Source organism: Cynocephalus volans, chromosome 6, assembly GCF_027409185.1.
Source record: "Cynocephalus volans isolate mCynVol1 chromosome 6, mCynVol1.pri, whole genome shotgun sequence".
Classification (NCBI taxonomy): Eukaryota; Metazoa; Chordata; class Mammalia; order Dermoptera; family Cynocephalidae; genus Cynocephalus; species Cynocephalus volans.
The window spans coordinates 80,021,356-80,044,249 of NC_084465.1; the positions used below are offsets into that span (position 1 = coordinate 80,021,356).

At 38.5% G+C, this 22,894-nt stretch overlaps 1 protein-coding gene across 1 annotated transcript in view; it reads right to left on the reverse strand.

The window, feature by feature from the left end:
• Positions 1–650: 650 nt before the first annotated feature.
• The window catches only part of ANKMY2 (ankyrin repeat and MYND domain containing 2), a 43,317-nt gene continuing 21,073 nt past the window's right edge, over positions 651–22,894 (reverse strand). Inside the window, exons 5-10 of the mRNA XM_063099900.1 lie at positions 19,838–19,998; positions 10,796–11,010; positions 9,889–10,024; positions 5,455–5,583; positions 3,352–3,481; positions 651–1,986 (exon numbers count right to left, since the gene is read on the reverse strand). Coding sequence (XP_062955970.1) covers positions 1,802–1,986; positions 3,352–3,481; positions 5,455–5,583; positions 9,889–10,024; positions 10,796–11,010; positions 19,838–19,998 — 956 coding nt within the window. The 3' untranslated portion in view covers positions 651–1,801. The remainder of the gene's footprint in view (positions 1,987–3,351; positions 3,482–5,454; positions 5,584–9,888; positions 10,025–10,795; positions 11,011–19,837; positions 19,999–22,894) is intronic.

Sequence of the window (22,894 nt, forward strand, 5' to 3'; positions counted from 1 at the left end):
TCACCTCTATATTGCCACATCTCTGTATTTTCTATTTCCTTCTGCCTATCCAAAGACAGGAGCCAAGTCCTCTTGCCAGAGCCCAGCATAGTGTGTGGCAAAGGTGTCAGGAAGATGAGGAGAATGATAACACACATGTACACACAAAATCATTAAAAATCAGAAAACTCAGGTAAAAAGCACGTTTGTAGGAGAGGGACGCCTGAGAGGCCTCTTTTACTACCTAAAGAAAAATGTTCACCAGCGAGTACAGGAGGTAATCTAAAGAATGATTGACAAGTGCAGACAAAATCTGCCCACTGAATTCCTATCCAGTTGACTCTTAACACTGAATTTACTCACATGAAGTCATCCTGGAGCAGTGTGGTAGAGGGTGTGTGAGAAGGTGCACATGTTAGGGCTGGGAGAAAAGTAATTGCGTGCAAGAAAGATGAGAATCAGCAAGATAGAAGAATCTGATCAGCAAAGCAAGGTGAGAATTCTAGTTATTGTGATCTGCACTGTACATGTTAAAATAATAATTACTTTGTTCTCCAGTATTTGCTAACTTCCCTATTATTTGTTGAATTCTCTAATATTTCTCTAATATTTCCCACCCCACAAAACAACAAATTATCAAACAAGATGAGTTGTTTATATTAGTAAGCACAATTTATTTAAAAATCAACACAAGAAACTTTGAAACACAGCGCTATATTCAGACATCACTTTCTAGCTCTGTTTAATTACCACGTATGTTAAAAACTGATGACATCCTCTAAATGACAGTTATAAACCACAATTTCTGGACAGAAAGAGCCCCATGAAAACTTTACTCAGCCTTTTAGGCAGAATGTGGCACATGAATTATTTTTACAATTGTGTATACTGTATGTTTGGCCATTACTTAATCAAAAATTTCATGTAGTATCTTTTTTTTTCTTTCTTTCTTTTTTTTTTTTAATGACCAGTAAGCGGATCCTAACCCTTGACTTGGCGCTGTCAGCACCAGGCTCTCCCAAGTGAGCTAACCGGCCATCCCTATATGGGGATTTGAACCCATGGCCTTGGTGCTATCAGCACCACACTCTCCCAAGTGAGCCACGGGCCAGCCCCCAGGTAGTGTCTTTTTAAATGTACATGCTGAGACAGACCTGGCTATGCCTTTTCCTTAAGAGGGATCTGACATTTCTGAATGAACAAACACTGTAGACAGAACTTTACTGCAGGAACTACAAAAAGTTCAGACGGCCCAGGATAATTTCCATATAAACTACAATTAGCTGAAATAATTGGGAAAGATCCTTTAACATATAGCTTTTCTTCATTTCATTGCATCTTAATAAGCAGAACTTCAGTACTGTAAATGCTATTTATATGAATTTCATTCACATATGTCATGATTTTTCTAACTACCCACTTCTATGGCTACAAAATTTTTCTTTCCTGAAAAATCTGTTCTCTCCCACACCTATTCTGCTTGTCCCTTTGTTTCCTAGAGCCTATATTTCTTCTCTAAGCGGATTTATTTTCCTTTGAGAACAATTACTGGGAAGCCGGCTTCAGAAAGGGACTGGAAATGTTTTTCCTGTATTTTGAAAGAAAAAATTTTCCGTAGAAATATCTGTTCGATTATAGAACAGAAATTAATAGGAAATTAGAGTATGGTAGACAGAGCTTTGCTTGAAAGCCTCTATTCTACGACACGTGGAATCCTGCACTGGTGCCATGCAGGTGTCACAAGGCAATGAGGACACAGTCACATGAGTTTTCCAGCTACCTGCTAGGTGGGGAGCATCCATGCTACAGCATGCTACAGCTTTTACTCCTCTGATGCTTGTGGGCCTGCAGGAGCATCCTGAAAGCACTGCAGCCCAGCCTCACTTTGCAGACATTCCTTCTCCCCTTCCACAGAATCTTTAGGATTGGAATCCTCTTGGCAAACGCTTGTTTCAGCCTCTGGTTTTTCTTCATTAACACAATTAGAATTGACATTGAGTTTGCCATCTGATAAAAAGAAAACAAAATTGTCATTTTGTTCCTACCATCTATCAGATACTCTTCTAAATCCTTTACCTGTATTAATTTATTTAATCCTCATAAGAACTACATTACTATCAATACTTTACAAATGTGGAAACTGGAAAGAGAGGAGTTTGGCAATTTACTCCAAGTTTCCAAGGAGCAGAAGCAGTGTTGGATCTGAGGCCTCTAAATCAGGATTGTTGTTTGGAATGTGACAAAATCTGCATTTGAATGTAGCTTTCCTATTAATTAGCTTGATGTCCTTGAGTAGGTAATTGCCTGTTGTTTCCTTATCTGTAAAATGGGGGTAATAAAGCCTATCCATCATTTTGTGAAGAATAAAGGTGTCCATAACACTTAGAACAGTGTGTGGCACGTGGCTGAGGCTTAACACGTGGGCGGTCCCATTCTACTGACAATCCTATTCTCTCATGACGATTTGGTAGTACATGAACAGCTGGATTCTCTGTCCTCAGCACATAGGAAAATAAGTTTGGTCCAGAAAACTGGAGAAAGCACGGCAGTCAGAAAACCTGACTACACTTTTCACTATAAATGGTTTAATTTTGTACAAATTATTCAATCCCACCACAAGTGTTTCTCAGCCAAGCAGTAAAGGGTCATGGTTGCTTGAAGGGTGGAGGAGGAATGCCTAGTGTTAGAGTCACCTGGGCAACTTTTGCAAACTACTTACATTTCCCCAGATTATGTGATCTATTCTCCAGGGTGGGGAGTGAAGGTGGGGGTCCAATATGAGAATCATTGCTGAAGCAACTCACTGGTTTTGATGAGTCACATAACTTCATGAGGGATAGAGAGAAAAATAATAGGAAACTCACTGCTCTGACATTTGTGGAAATTTAATCTGTATATTACATCTGTAATTTAATCTGTAATTTATAAATACACTGTAATTTCACCTGCAGTTTTGAAATTTAATTAAGAAATTTTCAGGCTTCCAACCTTAAAATCTTCTCATGGCCATTAGGGGAAATTTAATTATTTCCTTAATCAAAGACCTTACAATCTTTCATGAACAAAGTATAAGTGAAATGGGACTAGAGTTCTTCCAGGGCAGTGTCCTGAGGCAGAATGCAGAATGTGGAATAAACTACATTCCTCAGGATTCTGTCTCCTTGTTTTCCATGATGTCTAGGCTGACTATATCCTGTGCATTATCCCAAGGACTCCAAAAAGAGACACGTTTGAGTTGAAGTGTGATCCTTGTGTTGGTCCCACTTCCTTGGTCCCCAGAGAAGACTCAGTTCCAGTGTGCCCCATGTTCACATCATCTATCACTGCTTTCCCCGCTAGGAAGCAGAATGAGCTCAGGTTTTATATACATACTGCTCTCCTCTTGCCTCTTTTCTTTGGCAGCCTCCAGTTGTTGCTTTTCATAAATGTCCTTCAGATTCTTACAGATTTTCTTATGTGCAAACCAGTGTATCTTCTGGCAACTTTGATCGCAATATATTACCTGAAAGCAATTGCAGGTTTATTTTCATTTCAAGATCTGTGATTGCACAATTTCCCAACTATGACATTAAACCAAGAACTACACTGTAAAAATGTTACATTTTCCATACTTTATTTTAAAACCACGAGGTGTGGGTGTATATTGATGTAGATTTGTACTTGTTAGCTTGCACTTTAAAACAATAATGGATATATAAGTCTACCGAAGACTCTAACAAATGGCTATGAAGAACCTACTATGTGCCGGAACTGGTACAGTACAACCACAAAGAAGACAGTTATTGTCCCAGAGGAAGCCAGGGTTGGGAAAGAGCAGGATGAAGCAGAACGGAGGGGGATAGACACCTCACACTGTGATTCACAACACAGTTAACAGCGATGGGAGCACAGAGGAGACACTAACTCACTCTAGCCGGAGGGAGTCAGGATGGACAGAGACGTGGGGAAGAAGCATTCCAAGTAGAGGGAATATCTTGTATAAAAATGCAGGAACAGGGAAGTGAATGACATGTTCAAGGACAGCAAGAAGTTTTTTTAAATGAGCTCATATTTTTGTAAGTGGGAGCTGTGAAGAGATGGGAATGAACCTTATTAAACAGTTATTATATGCCAAGCACTGTGCTAGATGTTACACATGGGTGGTGTTATAGATTATATTATTGGCCCCAATTCTTCACTCATTCCTGCATTCATACACTTTCCCATGTGATTTTAAAGTTCTTTGCACTGAAGAGGAGGAGATTCGAGTTTGGAGATTTGGCCATGTGACTTATTTGAGCCAACGACATGAGACGGTGTGGCAATTTGGAGGCCAATCCTCAAGAGACCTCATGTTTCTATTGCCCATGTGTACCTCTGCCACTGCCAGGAGAACATGCTCAGCCCAGCTTGCTGGTCCAAGGAGGATGAAAGATACGTGGAGCACAACTGCCCCAGCTGAGGTCAGCCGACCACAAAAGTGGGAGAAAGAATGAATGATTGCTGTTGTTTGTTTGTTTGTTTAAGATGACTGATAAGGGGATCTTAACCCTTGACTTGATGTTGTCAGCACCACGTTCTCCCAAGTGAGCTAACCGGCCATCTGTATATGGGGATCCGAACCTGTGGCTTTAGTGTTACCAGCACCACACTCTCCCAAGTGAGCCACAGGCCAGCCCAATGATTGTTGTTTTAAGCACTGAGTTTTAGAGTGTTTTTAGATGCAGCAATAGTTAACCAGTATAGGTAGTCTCATTTAATTCTCATAACTCTAGCCCCTTTTCACACATAAGGAAAAAGAGGTTCAGAGAGATAAGTAATTAAAGGATACAAAACTGGAGAAGTAGGTTACAGGAGATAGTCATGGGTTTCATACGATATACTGAAGAATTTCAACCTTAAAGTCAACAGGAAATTAATGTCACCTATGGGGTTAAGGTAACATGCATGTGTGTAATATCTGGATGTGAGAAGAACATGATTGGATATGTTCATTACAAAGATAATTCTGGCAGAAGCAGGCAGTATAGCCCATAGGGATTAAAGATTGGTGACAGCCAGGAGGAAGTTGTAGTTATACAAGAAAGAGTTGATGAAGAGATTAAAACCAACATCAGAAGAGTTACATTTGATATTTATGAAGTGTCCCATTCTAGGTGTTCATATCCACACCAACCTCAGTCCCCTTGCTCTACAGATAATTTTTTTCTTATTTTTTCATATTCACTTATTCATATCCTTTCTTTCTGTAGAGTGGTCATGATAGAAGCTGAGGAAGACTGGCAGCTTGGCAGAAGATAGACAGGGCACAGAACTACATTTACTCTATAGTTTTCTTCCAAAACTACTTTTTAAATAGATAGAATACTTTCATGTACTAGAATTTACTAGAAAATTAATGTCAATTGCTATATTTATAGACTATTAAAACTCAATCATCAGCTTGGCTGAAATCTAAAGTAGAAGTCAATGAACTTAAAAGAACCCCGTTCTTACCATTTTGCATACTGAGCATCTTTTACTTGCTCCCTTTTCTCCACAGGTTGTGCAAAATTCAACATCCACGAAACCCACCTGACCAGTGATGGCTTGGGTAAGCACAGAGAATGCAGTGGGATCAGAACCCTAGAGAGGGCATGAAGAGAAAAAAACCCTCTGAAATCATCATGGAAAAATGACAGAGATGTCACCCCATGAATAATGTTGTCCTACAATTTTGACAAACAAGGGAAGAAATCATCAAGGACAGAGATTACACAGAGTTTATGACAAAATGACAAATATCCTCTTGAGTATACCTTTTTCTATGCAAAGCATACAGGAAGTAAGTCATGGATCTCAGTAACTACAGAGAAAATAATGGCCCTATTCTAGAATAAAAGTATTTTTCAATTAGGTTTATTCAGTAAGCCCACAGGGATTTTGGATATAGAACAATGAACTCAGAATTTTCTTCTGAGAATTGACATTAAGACAACATTCATATCCTGTGGGACAATTATAGAGCACCCCACAAATGCTTAACTACCTAATTCTTAAAAGTTTGGTGTGATTTAAATATTTTAAAGACTATATGTTTTAATTGTTCATTTGATGTTGGTCTGCAATTCAAATAGTTAAATTATCACTTTTATGATCCAGATGTTTCAAACTCTTTAATAAACATAGACCAATTGCATCAGAGTATTAAGAAAAACAAAAAGTGTAAAAATTATTACAGGGTTATGGAAAATTAGAATGAGTTGTTAAAGAGAATTTATAAGTTCTGGGGGAGGAAATTATGAGTAAATATTTAACTGTGTCTGAAACGATGCTATTAAAACCTATCTAGCATAAGCAAAAATAATTCCAGGTTATCTATTTTTCTTATCTATTTTTAACAGTTTCTTGTTCTGAGTTTTTCAAATTTGCTCATATATTCCCAACCAAAATTTTTGCCACATGTCATTATTCCCATTTTTGAGCTTTTGTTTTTTCTTCCTAAGAATATCTGTTTTTCTATTACCAATTATACATAAAAGATTTTTAAAAGTATCACCTGGAAACAAAGTTCTACATTGTTCTGCATGCTCAAGATAGTCAAAATATTAAAATGTTCAAGAATTATTTAAAAAGTAGCACTATTAAAACTGTCATGTTCCTCCTGTATACAAATAATAATGACTGAGTTTGCTTTCATGTAAAAGTGCTAAGAATTCAATTTTGGAATGAAAATAGTACAGTGGTGAGATAAAACCAGGTGAAATGAATCCTCAGATACTAGATAATTAAATTAATAATTTCAACAGGAATGAAGGTCTATAGTAGTTGTGCCCAAATGCTGGAATGCATCAGAGAACTTATTAAAAGTTCAGATCCATCCCACTACCCCATACCTTAGAATTTCCAAGTGTGTAGTCCAGGTACCTGCATTACTACCAACATCCCCAGGTAATTCTAAAATGTACTAAAAGTATGAGAATTACTGGTACTTAATATTACACTGAATGCTTATAAATCTATATAATTATTTTGCCTCAAAAGTAGAGTATTGCATCAGATAACAGTCTGCTCCACAAATCAACAGAGTATGATATATTCAACACTGGCATATTCAACAATGATATACTCCAACCATTACATTTTCATGTACAAACATTTCTTCACAAAACTGCCTGATGCATGTTCAAAATCTCCCCCAAAATGGGACATTTGTGGAAGTCAAACCACATACTAACATTCTCACAGATGTAACTGAAGGTAAAACTAAAGGATATTTTGCTAGGAGCATGGTTGTTCATGTGCACTATTGCTTCAGAAAAAAATTAACGATGGTACAAATGAGTAACTACATGGAATCTTTCTTGTAGTTGTGTGACAAGAACTTTCTCATTATACAAAATCCTGTCATCTACTTTGTTAACTAAAAATCTCATTAGGTGCCAGAGCTCCTCCTATGGAAAGATATTCAGCCTAAAAATAAACAGGATGCTTTATTCAGTGTGTGCTATAAAATCAGAGACATTAGTTAACCTTCTACAAATTAAAATACACACTGTCAATGGATAAAGCAAAATACCTTTAATAGTGTAATTTGCTATGCTGGAGCAATATTTCTTAGACTTAGCCATGCCTCACACTTCCTGCTGAGTATTGTGACAGGCGGAAGCCAGAGTCCCATGCTAGGCAGAGGGAATGGAAACATGAGTAGGAAGCGCCAGGCATGAGCACTCTCAGAAAGCAACATGGATAATTCTCAGGCGGCCAGCCCAGAGAACCATTCATTGTGTTACAGGGAAAGGTTAGCATTGCTTCAGAGGCTTATGAACTTGCAGTATAATGAAATCCATTAGGCAGTAAACAGTGGCATGTGTGTCCCAAGATCTGGGACACACATAACCACAAGCATTCAAAATAAAGTTTCCCAGAGAGTAGAACATAACTCTTATGGAACAAAAATTTTTAAAAGAGAAATCTTTCTAAAATGCAATAAAATACTATCTTAACCTTATTATAAACCTTTTCTTGATGACTCTGACCACTAGGATAAACATTAATCATTATATTCTACAAACTCTAATTACATCATCCATTCATATGGGGCTAAGATGAATTGTTGATCTCTACCCTGACCTGCCTTGACTTTTTAAAAGTACTCTTGGCTGCTATTTTTAGTTTTTCTGTTTTATCCCATGAAGGCAGAATGTCACCTACCACTAGTTAGTGCAGGAAACACCCCCTAGCAGGCGCTGCTAGTTGCTTCTCTGATATCAATTCCCCCAACTTCCTCACAAACCTCAGCATAATTTCATTCAGAGCAGCAGTGTTTGGACAAGTCAAAAATATTCATCTCCCCAGACTACTGCACAGCCAAGAATGGTCACATGATGCAGGCAGAGGATTTATGGGAGAGCTCATGTTTTCCAGATATACACCCATTTGTTCTTCCTGCCTTCCTGGCACAGGAATGTGAGCCTGGAGGAAGAGCATTAAATGCCTGGCAACTATGAGCTCATAAACATGAGTATGAGAACCTACATGGTTAAGGACTGTTGGGTAGAAAGATGAGAAAGTGCTTGGGTCCCCAATCCATTTTTGAGCCACTGTGCCATACCTGGTCTACCTACCTTTGGACATTTGAGTATGTGTGAATACATAAACACTTACCTATTTAATTCATGATTGTTTGGAGTTTGATATGTGCAACCAAAACACATTCATAACTGATAAAAAATTCTCATAACTTGCTAACTTTAACCTTCTAAAAGCTTAAACACCAAATAGCCAAGTCTATTACAAAATAAGAGTAAAGAATATCTAAGTGGAAGTATGGGGAGCTCTCATAAATTCATTAATGCATGGACTTTATGAGATCATCTTTTCTGCTCAGTTCTTTCTTGTTTATTTCATGGTTCAGAGTAGGCAGTCTCAATGTATAAAGGAGCACCTGGAACCCATTTTTAGCCCTGATTTTCCACACTGAGAATGATACAACAGCTTAGAGAAGGCACAAAGAAGGGAACCGAAATTGCCAGAGGGAGGGAGAAAGCCATGGATGGGCTGAGGATCGATTTCTTGCCTCACAGATAAAGGCTGAGAAGAGATTTGAATGAAGTGTATAAAAGTATGTATGGAGCTAGCTGGTTAGCTCAGTTGGTTAGAGTGCAGTGTTATAATATCAAGGTCAAGGGTTTGGATCCCCATACCCATCAGCCAACTCCAAAACAAGCATGAATGGGTATTGATAAGGTGAACAGAAACCTATTCACAATAGGGAATGCAGGGAGTATCTTACGAAATGCTACTTAAATAAATACATGACAAAAGGGAATAAGTAATTTAAAGAATAGATGATAAAGTTAACAAAATTCACTTCTCATAGCCTCATAGCTGCGAAGTATAAATAGATTTTTTAAGTATGAAAAATTTCTAATCAGAGGCATTAAGATGGACTATAAGAAGCTGGGACATACTTTGAGATTGCTGTCAGAGACCACAATGGGCCTTCCCATGGTTCTTCCAGCTACATACCCACTGCCTGGACACCATCACCCTAGACAATTAATCCATACATTCTTCCAGTGTGAGACTCTGTACTGGTAGTTCATAGAGCTACAAGTGTATGTGTATCTGTGTTACATAGTGGATAGGTACCCACCTTAGGGGTTTCATAGAGGTATTTAGAATGTAAGTTTCTACTATAAACATCTATGTTCTAATACAGGGAAATACTGTTTACTAAACTGCAAGCTATAAAAATGTAAGAAGAAGATAATGAGAGGGAAAATGGATAAACAGAAACAGGTCTGGCAGGCAAACCTAACTTCACGTTCATTCCTGAAAATTTTCTGAAATAATAAAAATAAATACTAAGAGAACTTGCCTTTAACAGTATAATATGTGGTAATTAGGTCTTACTGATAGTATTAGCTTAGTTAAGAGGAGCCTTACAATTTCAACGGGAGCAATGCTTCGCACCAGCTGCTGGAGGAGTGTAGCTTCACAGTAAGGAAATTTTCTGATACTTTCTCTAATGATCTTTTCTTGATATATTGGAAAGCCATCAGAAGCTCGGCCTTTTAACAAGCTGAAAGATATTTTTTGAAGAGTAATTGGAGTTGAATCACTAAGCATTCCCTCCTAACTGAACCCAACAGCTTTTAGTAGCTTCTTCTTTGTTACTTAAGATTTTCACTGGTTTTTCAAGTAATGATGATGAACTTAATTCAAATTGCTGTTCAACCTGTACATTAGACTAGGCCTGATCAGGTTCTGGGGTACTGAGATGTACATGCAAAGTGACCCCCACCATAAAAAAAACTAAACATTGTTATTGAATTAGCTAGTTACTTATTACTATGTCAGTTATTTCTAATGACAATAAAAACTTTCATCAAGTCATACTTTTCTGACCTAGTTCCCTTCTCTCAGTAAAGCTGCAAGAGGATTTGATCTCTGGTGGTCAGAAAATAACAATAACACATAGCTAGCTCTCCAAGGTACGGTAACAGAGATACACTGAGTATCATTATGAATCCTGAGCAGCAGCCTACAGCATAAGGAACTTATTCTCAAGTTTTGGTATGGGTCACTTTCTAGCTATATGATCTTACACATCCTATTTAATCTCTCCAAACCTCAGATACCTCATCTACAAATCAGTGATAACAACAAAAATACCATTGTAAAGAGGAGAGAACTAAATAATCACTCAAAGTGTTTCTTGCAGACTAAATGTGATCCCAACAATAGCAATTGGAGCTAAAATGTTTAATTTTTAAATCCATGACGAGCCTTCATATAATAAATTATCATTCACTTGACTGCACTTTATACATGACATGCTAAAAAACAGTACCTCTTGATCAAGGTGTCCAGTTTATTCTCTCCATCTTTCAAGAAGTTAATGCATTTCTGAAAGATACAGCTGATGTAATGCATTTTCATAGCCAATACTTCATTCATGTCTCTTTGCTTCATACATTTCTCACAAATCAAGTCCATCACCTTATAACATTTATTCAGGGCTGCCTCTTCCACCAGTAGAGGATTCTCATTTATAAGCATCACAATCTAAAAGAAATTCCAGGGAATTTAGAAACTCCATGAGATACTTCTCTGTGCACAAATTAGGTAGTTGATTTAGTTGATTTCAAAAGATTACCAAATAAAGCTTTTCTTAGTATCCTATACTTACTATGGTAATTTGGATTAGAATGCAAATTGCCACTTATCAGTTATAATACAAACACAGAAGGACCCTGATATCATGATTCTCTTTAGCTCTGTATATCAGAATTACAATGTGATCTGTCATCTAGTTAAACCAGGGTGTTAATATGCAACTCACAGTATATGGTTTTACTATCTTTGTTAAAAGCACTTTTACTAAAGATAAACATGGCATATTTGTACATCCTTTATACATAAAATGAAATAATTGAAAAATCACTAGTTTTGCTAATATTACTGTATATAGCTCAAGAATTTCACAGCTAGAAATACCATTCTCATTAATTCTTATTAATTATAGTTATGAATTCCTTAGTGACAGGAATACATTCTGAGAAATGCATCATTAGGTGATTTCATTGTTGTACAAACATCAGAGAGTGTACAAACATCAGAGAGTATACTAACTGAAACCTAGATGTTGTAGCCTACTATACACCTAGGCTATATGGTATAGCCTATTGCTCCTAGGCCACAACCTGCACTGTACTGTAGGCAACTATAACACAATGCTAAGTATTTGCGTATCTAAATATACCTAAATGTAGATAAAGAATTTTTTCAGCTCCGTTATAATCTTATGGTACCATGGTCATATGTATGGTCCATAGTTGACCAAAATGTTGTTATGTGGTACATGACTGTACACAAAAGTAAGATTTTTACAGAAAGAAGTCTAAAAATAAAATATGTTTTACTTTCCAATTAACTACATTTCTCTGTGGAAATTTTCCTGAGGATGCTCCCAGTCACCTACAGTATTGATAACTGATCAAAGAAGAAAATAAATAGTTATAAAAGAAAGAGAGCACACCCAGGGTCCGAGGCAGCACACCCAGGGTCCAAGGCAGGAGCCAAGGGCAGCCACTTGGAAGCAGGCAAGACAACATACCTGGGATCCTAGGCAGGAGCTGAGGGCAGCCCCCTCCACTTGGAAGCAGGCAAGACAACACACCTGGGATCCTAGGCAGGAGCTGAGGGCAGCCCCCTCTGCCAGAAGCAGGCAAGAGAGCATGCCGAAGACACCACTTTTGCATGGGTGGCCCACCACAGACACTGACACAGCCACAGCTGTCACAAAAGTGGCTCACCACCACAGTAGTAACCACGGCCACCATGTAGGCAGCCCAGAAGACACTCAACTGTATAAACACAAGGAGAGTCACCAGCAGAGACCAGAAATAGAAGAGGATGTCTCTCTCCTCAAAGCCTACTCCAGAGTAATAGAAAAAACTGCTCTACCAGATGACCAGACGTCAATGTAGGGATACTAGAATTATGAAAATCCAAGAAGACAGGTCACCACCAAAAGAATACAGTAATTTTCAAATACCAGACCCTATAAAGCAGGAAAACCTTGAAATGACTGAAAAGGAATTCTGAGCAACAATCTTAAGGAAACTCACTGAGAGATGAGAAGACTCAGACAACATAATGAAATGAGAAGAAAAAAAAAAAAAAAAGCCAGGATATGCAGGAGGAAATTTACAAAGAGATTAATACCTTAAAAAAGAATGTACCAGAGCTCATGGAACTGAAAGATTCATTCAACAAAATAAAAAACACAACTGATAGCTTACGCAGCAGGCTAGAACAAGCAGAAGAAAGAATTCCTGATCTTGAAGACAGTCTTTTTGAAATAACCCAGGCAGACAAAAAAAGGGAAAAAGAATTTTTTAAAATGAAGGAAATCTAAGAGAGCCAGCAGACAACATTAAGCACACAAATGTTGGAATCATGGGTGTTCCAGAAGGAGAAGAGAAAGGAAAAGGCATGAGAAATTTATTCAACAAAATAACAATGGAAAACTTTGCAGGTATTGGGAGAGACATGGACTTTCAGATCTAAGAGGCCCAAAGATCCCCAAACAGATTTGATTCAATCCAAAAAGATCTTTTCTGAGGCAGATTATAGTTAAACTGAAAAGCTCAAAGACAAAGAGAGAATCTTAAAAAAATCAAGAGAAAAGCATCAAGTCCCCTATAACAGAGCCCCTATCAAACTAACAGCAGATTTCTCAAGAGAAACCCTACAGGCCAGAAGAAAATGGGATGATATATTCAAAATAGTAAAAGAAAAAAACCTGCCAGCCAAAAATACTATACTCCACAATGCTATCCCTCAGAAAATGAGGGGAAAATAGTGTATTTTCCAGACCAAAAAAACTTGTAGAGTTCACCACCGCACAACCAGCCCTACAAGAAATCTTCAAGGAAGTCCTACATCTGGAATCTGAAAACTGATAATCACTACCATAAATACAAAAGAAAGAACTAAACCCACTGGTAGACTAGAAATGCAAATGAGAAAGAAACTAAATCTTACCATCACAAAAAACCATAATGACAATGTAATAATGCCCCTGCTTTATTTCTGATTTTAGTAATTTTGGTCTTCTCTCTTTTTTTTCTTGGTTAGTCTAGATAAAGGTTTGAAAATTTTGTTTATCTTTTTAAAGAATCAACTTTCAGTTTTGCTAATTCTCTCTATTGTTTTTTACTTCCCTATTTCATATATTTCTGTCAAAATCTTTGTTATTTCCTACTTATATTTGCTTTGGTGTAGATTGCTCTTCTTCTATTTTTTAAGGTAGAAGTTTATATTACTGATTTGAGATTTTTCTTATTTTTAATATAGGTGTTTACAAGTATGAATTTTCCTCTAAAAAATAAAAATAAAATAAAATAATAACATGCAAAAAAATAAAAAATTGAAACAACCAGGAGCACTTTTTCTTTCATGTATTATTAAAAAAGAAAATAAAAGGAATAACTTTAAAAGGGGAATGCACAGATTAAGCTCAAATTTAGTATAATAAGGAGCATTTTTTTATTGGCTTTGGTATAGGGTAGAATACTTCAAGTATGTCTGCATGGGACCTGGTGGCATAACAGCAACATAAACGTGTGTAATGTGCGTGATTGTATGCACAGAGCAGAGTGTTAGTACTAGCTAACCTATGCGTTGTGGCTCAATACCTATCCCAGGGATTATAATGCTAGGGAACAACTGGTAGTAGATTTCATGCATTAGATTCTTTTCTTTAGCCATCTGAAAGATCATCCTTAGCCATGTGAAAGATCATCTGGAAGCTTAAGTAAGAGCCTTACTCCTACTTGGAAATTTAACATAGACTAAATATCCTTATGAAACTAAAAGAGGATTTGCATTTACTTTTGACAATACTAGATTAATATATAACCTAGTACTTTACTTAAAATCCAGCACTTAATAATAAATGATTAGAAGTAATGAAGTAAGTATAATCAGAATTCTTGTTAATAACTTTGCTGATAACTCCCCCTATCAAAACATGTATCAAAAATTAATTTGTGGCAGAGAAGAAGACTCATTAATTACCTGTTTATAATTTTGCTAACTGTAATCATTTTAAGTTGTTTGATCAATATTTTTATATATGGCATTTATAATCAGAGTATGTGATTTTAAACTTACAAGTGAGAATTCTTTTTAAAAAATCTCAAATAGAACTCAGATTGAAAATTTTCTTTGGAGACATTAGACTTTATTTATTTTGTAATATACAGCAAATATACACAAAGAAAAATGACATCATGTGTTAGACACAGGTATTGATATCCAACTTTGTACCCCACAAATATGTACAATCAATTATGTTTCATTGGAAAAAAAAAGAGATAGAGAAATAACCACAGCATTACCATGAGCTCACCAAAACATTGACACAGATACACACAAAAGAATAACATTTGGACTAGTTTCCTTCCTTTAATCTCTGCAGCATTATAAAGTAATATATTAAGGAAATCCTTATTATTAATTACTGAGGAGGAATAATTGCTGTTGGCAAAAAAACTAGATGAATCTTACCTCCCAATGAACTGCTACCTTAGAATATGTTTATGCAGAGGCATTTTGAATTCTTTTTTTTTTTTTTAATCCCATTTTCTAAGTTGCTAAATCAGCAATTCTGGACTTGAAAATCACATTAAAAATCAAAGATGGGATTGCTCTGTGCACACCTGCCTCCTGTCCACTTAGAGACCCTGCTCAGCTCTGTTGCCATAGTTCTTTGTGATTTTGTTTTTCTCCTAGATAATCTCTGTATTCTGGGCATCGGCACTATTCCCCAAGTCCCTTTTGAAAACAAACACATCCTTGTTGCTTTAGCAGCCACTTAACCCAGACAAAAATATGGCTGTGTTAGGTGCACTATAATGAAAAAGTGAGTTGTGTATTGGGGAGAATTTCTGTGCCTGTTTTAAAAGGTGTTTGACATTATACAGTGGCTATTAGTTACTTTTTTATAATACTCCATAGGAGGAACCATGCTAGCTTGAAAAGAGTAGATCAATGAAAACGGACCACTATAAAATCAACTTAGCAGGTTTTACATCCAAAATATGGGTAAAAGGAAGGGTTTCAAGTTAAGAGATTGTTTATACCTACAAAAAGCAAGGTCCAGTCTGAAGAAAGCTACTACAGTCACAGAATAGTCTCTTTTATAAGACTAAGTACTTGAAAAATATTATGTAGGCTATTTCAGATTATATACTTTTACAATTTGTCTGTATGAAGGTACTTCAACAAGTTCATGGAAAGCCTTATATTCTATTTTAATTCTATTTTTTCCACAAACTTTTTGAAGTACCCTCATATAAATATGTCCATCTAATCTACACAAAACACCTGACTTTAAAGAATACTCTTAGGATATTTGAACAGATATGATGTTGATGGGGGTGGGAAAGGGAGAGAAGGAAGGGGAAAAGGGAGGAATTGGTAAAGGGCCATGAAAATCAACTATACTGTATATAATAAATCTTTTTAAAAATTAAAAAAAAATAAAATAAAGAATACTCTTTGGACATTTAACCCTGACAGACTGGGTTCCATGTAAACATCAAAAATTATTCCACAGACCCTTATTGCAATCTGAAGGGGTAGAAACATATATATATATCTATATATATATACACACACACACACATATATATATATATGTATGAAAGTGAATCAGAAAAATACAAGTAAATTGTTCAAACCAACCTAAACCATAACATCCTGTAATGCTCAGGCACCGGGGAAACAAGAGTCTTACAAAACCACACACATTCTCTACATTGACAGACATCGTACCTCTATGAAAAAACTGTCTCCCTACCCCAGCCTGTCCCACACCTAAGAGAAAAAAATGACATAAAGAGAGAATCATCGCTACTGCTGGGAGTTCTCTCTTCCCCATGTGTGCTGGCAGGGAGAAATCCACTAACACAGAAGAGGCTACATCTTTATAACAGGCTAAATTCTAAGCCCTGTGTAATCTCCACTAGAAACATGAGCATGGATTCACAATTGAATTCCTTTTTTGTCCACTTAATATCTCAAGTGTAGCTCAAAGACTCAAGAAAGGTCCACAAGGAAGCATCAATAAAGTAATAAGATCATATACATTTTGGAATTCATATGTTCAAATGAGTATAGTCTTCAAAGGAGTTACTTTATGAGAACTGTCCACTTATTTTATTTAATGGAGCTCAGAATATTCCACAGATTCTTCTTTTGTTATAGACTTCTAAAGAAATCTATCTTACTACATTATGTAACATCTTATATTAAGAGAAAACATCAACTTTTGACCCAACTTACTATCTTGTTCACTAAACAACTCTGAATTACTATCAAATACATATATTATGGAGGCTTCCAGTCAAGATGGTGGAATAGACAGTACCCAGCATCACTCTCTCCCACAAATCAACCAATTTACAACTATTAAAAGCAATGACAGCCAAGATGGGGCTGCTAGAGCTCAGGGGAAGAGGAGGAGAGACCTATGGAATTCATGAAGGCGGAAGAAGCCATTATGAGAGAAAGAAAGGACCCCTCCAACCATTTCAAGCCTCAGCCTCTTCACGTCTGGCCCTAGTGAGCACATGGAGCAGGAGCTGGCAAAAGCCACAGCTGCGCCCTTCAGATGAAGTTGCTTGGAGTTAGCAGGGGAGAAGCGGGCCTTGGTGGACCTCAGGCCAGAAAGACCACTAACGGGGTTCCTGTGGACCCACACACGAGTGAGGAGCAACAACAACTGAAAAAAGGAGCCACTCAGAGGCCAGTGAGTCATTGCAAGGGACTGGCATGCTCCTGTCCCATGGGAAGTGTTTGGAGTGTGGGTAGTGGGGGAGAAGAGCCCATTGGGGGAACATTGGGACACAGCCTGGACAGCTGAACAGCCCCTCAATCAGCGCAGGCACAATCAGTGCAGACTGGTCAGGAATATAGATCTGCAGGGGGAGTGGTTTGCTGAAAAGACTCAGGTCCAGACCAGAGTTTCTACACAACCCAGGTGTACTGCACAAAAAGCCTTCCCCAGGGAATCAGCAGCCAAGGAGCAATTTAGCTAAACTACAGGGTTCTAGCGCTGGTCCATGCAGGAAGTTCCCCCATTTTAGAAGTAAGCAAAGGACAACAAATTAGTTCCAGTGTAGAGTTTAAGTAAAGGAAACAGTTAATAAACCAACAGAGAACTGAAAGAAAAAACAAAATACCCACAGACCAGAGACAAAGTTTGATATTAACTAGTAAAGGTCTCACTAAACCTAAGAATACCTATAAAACCTAGAAGGACCAGAAGCCCCCTCGGCCCCCAAGCCAGGAACAGGGGAGGGCCAGGGGCCTCAGCCATGCCCTTCAACACCCACAACCAGCCCAGAGATGACCACTAAGCCACCACAGGAAGCACCCCATGCCCCCAAATCAGGACAGTCGGGGGCCAAGGGCCTTGGCCATGCCTCCCTGACACCCACACCCAGCCCAGAAATGACCATCAAGCCACTGCAGGAAGTGCCCCAGGCTCCCGAGCTGGGAGGTGGGGGCCAAAGGGCCATGGTCACACCCCCCTGACACCTGCAACGAGCCCAGTGACGATCACTGAGCCGCTGTAAGAAACACCCCAGGCTCCTAAGCCAGGGCAGTGGGGGCCAAGGGCTTTGGCCACACCCCCCTGACATCTGCATTCAGCCTAGCAACAACCAAGCCACCACTGGAAGCCCCCTGGTCTCCCCTGCAGGAATGAGGGGGGTGCCAGAGGCCTCAACCACAGTCCCCCTCCTTCCTCCTTCTCCCACCCTATTTCCTTCTATGTTCCCCTCTACTCCTTCCACCAAACTGCTCTGCAACAACATCTTAGAATGTAAAAACAGATGGAGCCACGGACTGACCCCTCCTCCTGCAACCAGGCAGGCTGCCACTGCTACAGGGCCCACCCAGGGTCCTGAGGTATGGAGCAGGGGATCAATCCCTCCTCCTGCAACAAGGCATGCCACTGCTGCCACAGGGCCTGCCCAGGGTCCTGAGCCATGGAGCCAGGGATTGACCCCTCCTCCTGCAACCAGGCAAGGAGCACACCAAGAACACCACTTCCATGTGGGTGGCCCACCACAGCCACCACAATAGCTACAGCTAACGCAAAAGTGGGTAGACACCACAACCACCATGCAGATGACCCACCAGCCATTCAAGTGCATTGAGACAAGGAGAGTCACCAGTGGAGACCAAAGAAAAGAAGAGGATGTCTCTCTCCACAAAGCCCATTCCAGATTGATAGAAAAAGCATCTACTCTACGATAACAGTGGGTGACCTAAACACACCTCTCTCAGTACTGGACAGATCATCTAGGCAACAAATCAACAGAGTAACCATTACTGTTTCAGAAGGAGAGAAGAAATCTAGGGTTATCAGAGGTGAGAATGGGGAGAAAAGGGGGATGGGCAGAGATTGGATAAGGAGCATAAAGAATAAGTATGATTTGTAACAATATATATGCTAGTAATATTGATTTGATCAACACAAGTCAACATCGCACCCCCAAAATATGTATAATCAATTATGACCCAATTAAAAATACATTTGTAATAAATATATATATATATATATACACACACATACACACTATGAATAAAAGCATATGATAGACACTGAGATTAGAAAAAAGCCAGCATCACTGTAGCTCATTTGTAGTTATGTAGTTTTCTGTGATGATTCATTGAAGAAAATATATTCATTTGGATTGATAGTTTTAAAAAAAAAAAAAATCATTTTGTAAACAACAAAAGGCTGTATTAAAAATTCGGAAGAAAATAGTGGTGAAAATAGTTCAGAATGGCTTTTGAAGTTTCCCAGCTGGAAACTCATTACCGGCCCTGCACACCAGGACCCAGCTGCTGTTGAGTGTTGGCTGCTAAGGGCTCAGACTGCCGCCTTCTACAGAAAACGGCCCTCATTCAAAGGGAGCCACTTCACTTGGTACCATCTGGGAGGCTGTCCTTTCCCTCTGGGGATAGGCGCTGGCCAACAACAGACTGAAAGATACAGAAGCCTGACTCGCTGGCCTCTCTGGAGCCATTCCCGCTGCAGAGCTCTCCATGGGATGAGGTGGAAGCGAGGCTTCAGCCCAACCCACCCCTTTGCCTGGCTTTTCCTCCAGCTCTAGTCTCTTTCCCTTACTCTATTCCAGGTTTTGGCTGAGACTGTTCTTCAATGAATAAATTGACCAAGAGAGCCCATCGCAAGCTCTATATCTACAAAACTCAACCCAAGACAATTATGATTCCATACCATAAGAGCAGTTTAAACTCTGAAGTAATACTAAATGAAAAGAATTACAATAATCACCACACTACCTACCTTGACAGGATGAAGATTTGTTGTGGTGATAATTTTGTGCAGTGGGCCTGCCAACTTTGGGGGCAGCTTTGGTTCTTTATCTAGTCCCTGGGGTTTAGTGTAATAGTCCAACCTCTCTCGGGGAAAGAAATTGTTGATTATAGTCACACAATCATGTTGCCCTTTTAATAGAAAAATAGAAAAGTTGTAATTTTATTATTAAAAATAAGACGTTGTCTGGATTTTTAAATTAATTATGTTGCTGTTTTCTTGTGAAGTAAAACATACATCAATATCTGTATTTTTCAGGAAAGGTGAGAAGAGGAGGAAGAGGAGGAGGAGAAGAAGTATTATATTTTACAGAACATGTATAAGCATTTCTTATAAAGTCGAGAAATAATATTTAAAGACAAAATCTACAAGACATAAGATTATGTGGATGAAAAAAAAGTATTCAGCTTTCTCATTTTTGTATAATTGACTCTAAATGTTTTATAAAAGTTGCTTGTAATTTAAATGTCTCTTCTTCCACCTCTACACAAAAGACAGTCATGTTTCCCTAATCACATCTTGCTATAGTCACAAAAATTTTAAGTTTGCTCTATATAAAATATTTCTATTATTATAATTATTGTTAATATCATTAAACTAATTCCCCCTCGTCCCAAATTTGAGAAAAGTTTGGCCTCTCTGTGAAATGAATTAGAGAAAAAGCTTTTGCTCCCATAGGCTTGGAATCTACCTTACAGCTTCACATAGATCTCTCAGCCACTTCTCTAAGCCATCTCTAGTGTTGAAAAGGACTCTATGGAAGCCTTCCCTGGTGAAGCAGGTTGCCTGAAAGTGTGTCCCTGTCACCTCCCCCTCCCAGCTCCCTGTCCACTACCTCTCAGGAGCCGGGAAGTGGCCACTCTGGGTGGGTGGGCACAGCCTGCAGGGCAAGATCCCGAGAGGACAGACTTCTTCCTCCTTTCTGCCTGACGAGGGCCAAGGGACCTGCGGCAAAGAGTCATGGCCAGAGCGCCCAGATGCCCTGGCTCCTGCTCCTGGAGAATGGTCTGCCCTGGGCAGCCCACAGAGCCCCTGCCCATGTATACACCATCCCGGGAGTGTCTGTTTAATCCTGCCGACAACAGGTGACCTGCAGGGGGACTGCACTGTCAGCCAGGTGGACGGTGGCACTCAAGGCTGGCAGAGGGCACTGCTTGCCCCTGGGAGTTCCTGGAAGAACGCAGGAGTGGACAATTCCCCCTTGTGCCTCAGCTGGTTTGTTGACCCTGAGCCACCAGGTAGAGATACTACAGCACTGCCCTCCAGGGCTTCTTGTCCCTACCAGCTTTATCTGACTGCCTAGGAGGTACTGAGCAAAGTGCCCAAGGGGAAGGGACAACTCTGAAGAGTATGCAATGCTTCCTGGGCTGGAAGTACACTGGCAAGGCTAACCTTAACAACCACTGACCACCACCACAGCTTGTAGATGAGAGCACCTAAGTTAAGCAGATTGAATACAGTATGTAAATAGACTTTGAAGAACCGCAGAAAGATTCATATTTTAAAAACAAATAGATAAACTGAAAGAGGGAACGCTGGTTACTACTGAGAACTAAACTAGTAATGTAGAAGATCAAGTAGATGAAGTATCTCAAAACAAAGAAACATTTAGAGCTAAAAATCATTATGGAAGAGATAAGAGAGCTGAAGGACAAATCTAACAGTGAAAAATAATAGAAATCTCAGAAGGAAAAAGAGGAATGGATGAAGAATTAAACAAATGGCAGAAGAAAACTTCCCTGATTTGAAAAGAGAATTTAGAAGTGATCACAAAATCATTTTTGGTATTCCATGCTATTGTTAAGGATCAAAACACCAGTTTCTTTCACTTTGGGGGGAGGGGGGGGAAAATGGAGATGAAGGCAAAAAGGAAAGGTCTGTGGCCTGACAAGGCAAAAAGTGGAGAAATAAATGAGTTATAAGAATTTCCCCTGTTAGGGGTTGACAAAGAGGCACATACAGCGCCTGGGGATGAGGGATGAGATAGTTTTGAACAAGTCAATCAAATTAAGGAAACAAGTACACACACACAAAAAGACCAAGTAAAATAAGAAGTAAAAATGAGATTAAAAAGGAAGAAGGTATAGAATGGCTATTGCATCAGTAAGCAACAGTTTCTGCCATAATGCCTTTGCTGAGATAATTGATTAAATTATTAGTATCTTAGATTACATTAATTCAGGCAATAGTTTTCTACCAAAGGAGGTGGTGGTAGGGAAAAAAAAAATCAATGACAAACCTGCAATGAACATATTGGAAATAGAAGACAGTTGAAATGTTAAAAATATTTGGTGAATATTTTTAGGTGAATTTGGGGTCTGTTACTATAAACATGGGTCACAAACATGGTGTAAAAACCTGGGTTGTAAGTATTTCAGGCTTTGTAGGACATATGGTCTCTGTCTCATCTGCTAACTGTAACTGTTGTAGCACAAACCCAGCAATAGGCAACATGTAAATAAATGGGCATGGCTCTGTTCCAATAAAACTTTGTTACAGAAACATGGTGGGCTGAATTTGGCTGGTAGGCCACAGTTCAACAACCCATGGTACAAGACAGACCAATTTGTGATAAAACGAAATGGGCAAAAAAAAAAAAAAAAAAAAGAAGGAAGGAAGAATGCAATCAAATGTATCAGTAATTATATTAAATATGCATAAGCTAATACTTGTTAAAAGAGAGACACTATCATTTTGGGTTATAAAGCAAAATCCACCTATATGTTTATAAGTAACACGACTAAAATAAAATGATAAAATTAAAAGTAAAGGGATAAACAAAGAGATTATTGACAAATATAAAAATCAAAAACAAAAAAGGAAAATGGTTATATCAGAAAAAAATGGAACTAAAAGAATTCAACGAGACAAAGAGTAACATTACGCAGAGATAAAATCAGTAGTAACATCTTACTGAAAAGTGAAAAGCTAAAACCACTTTCACTAAAAATATGAAAAAGACTTGCCTATTATCACTACTACTATTTCTTCTTACTTTGAAGCCTGAAGCTAATTCAAATAGAAAAT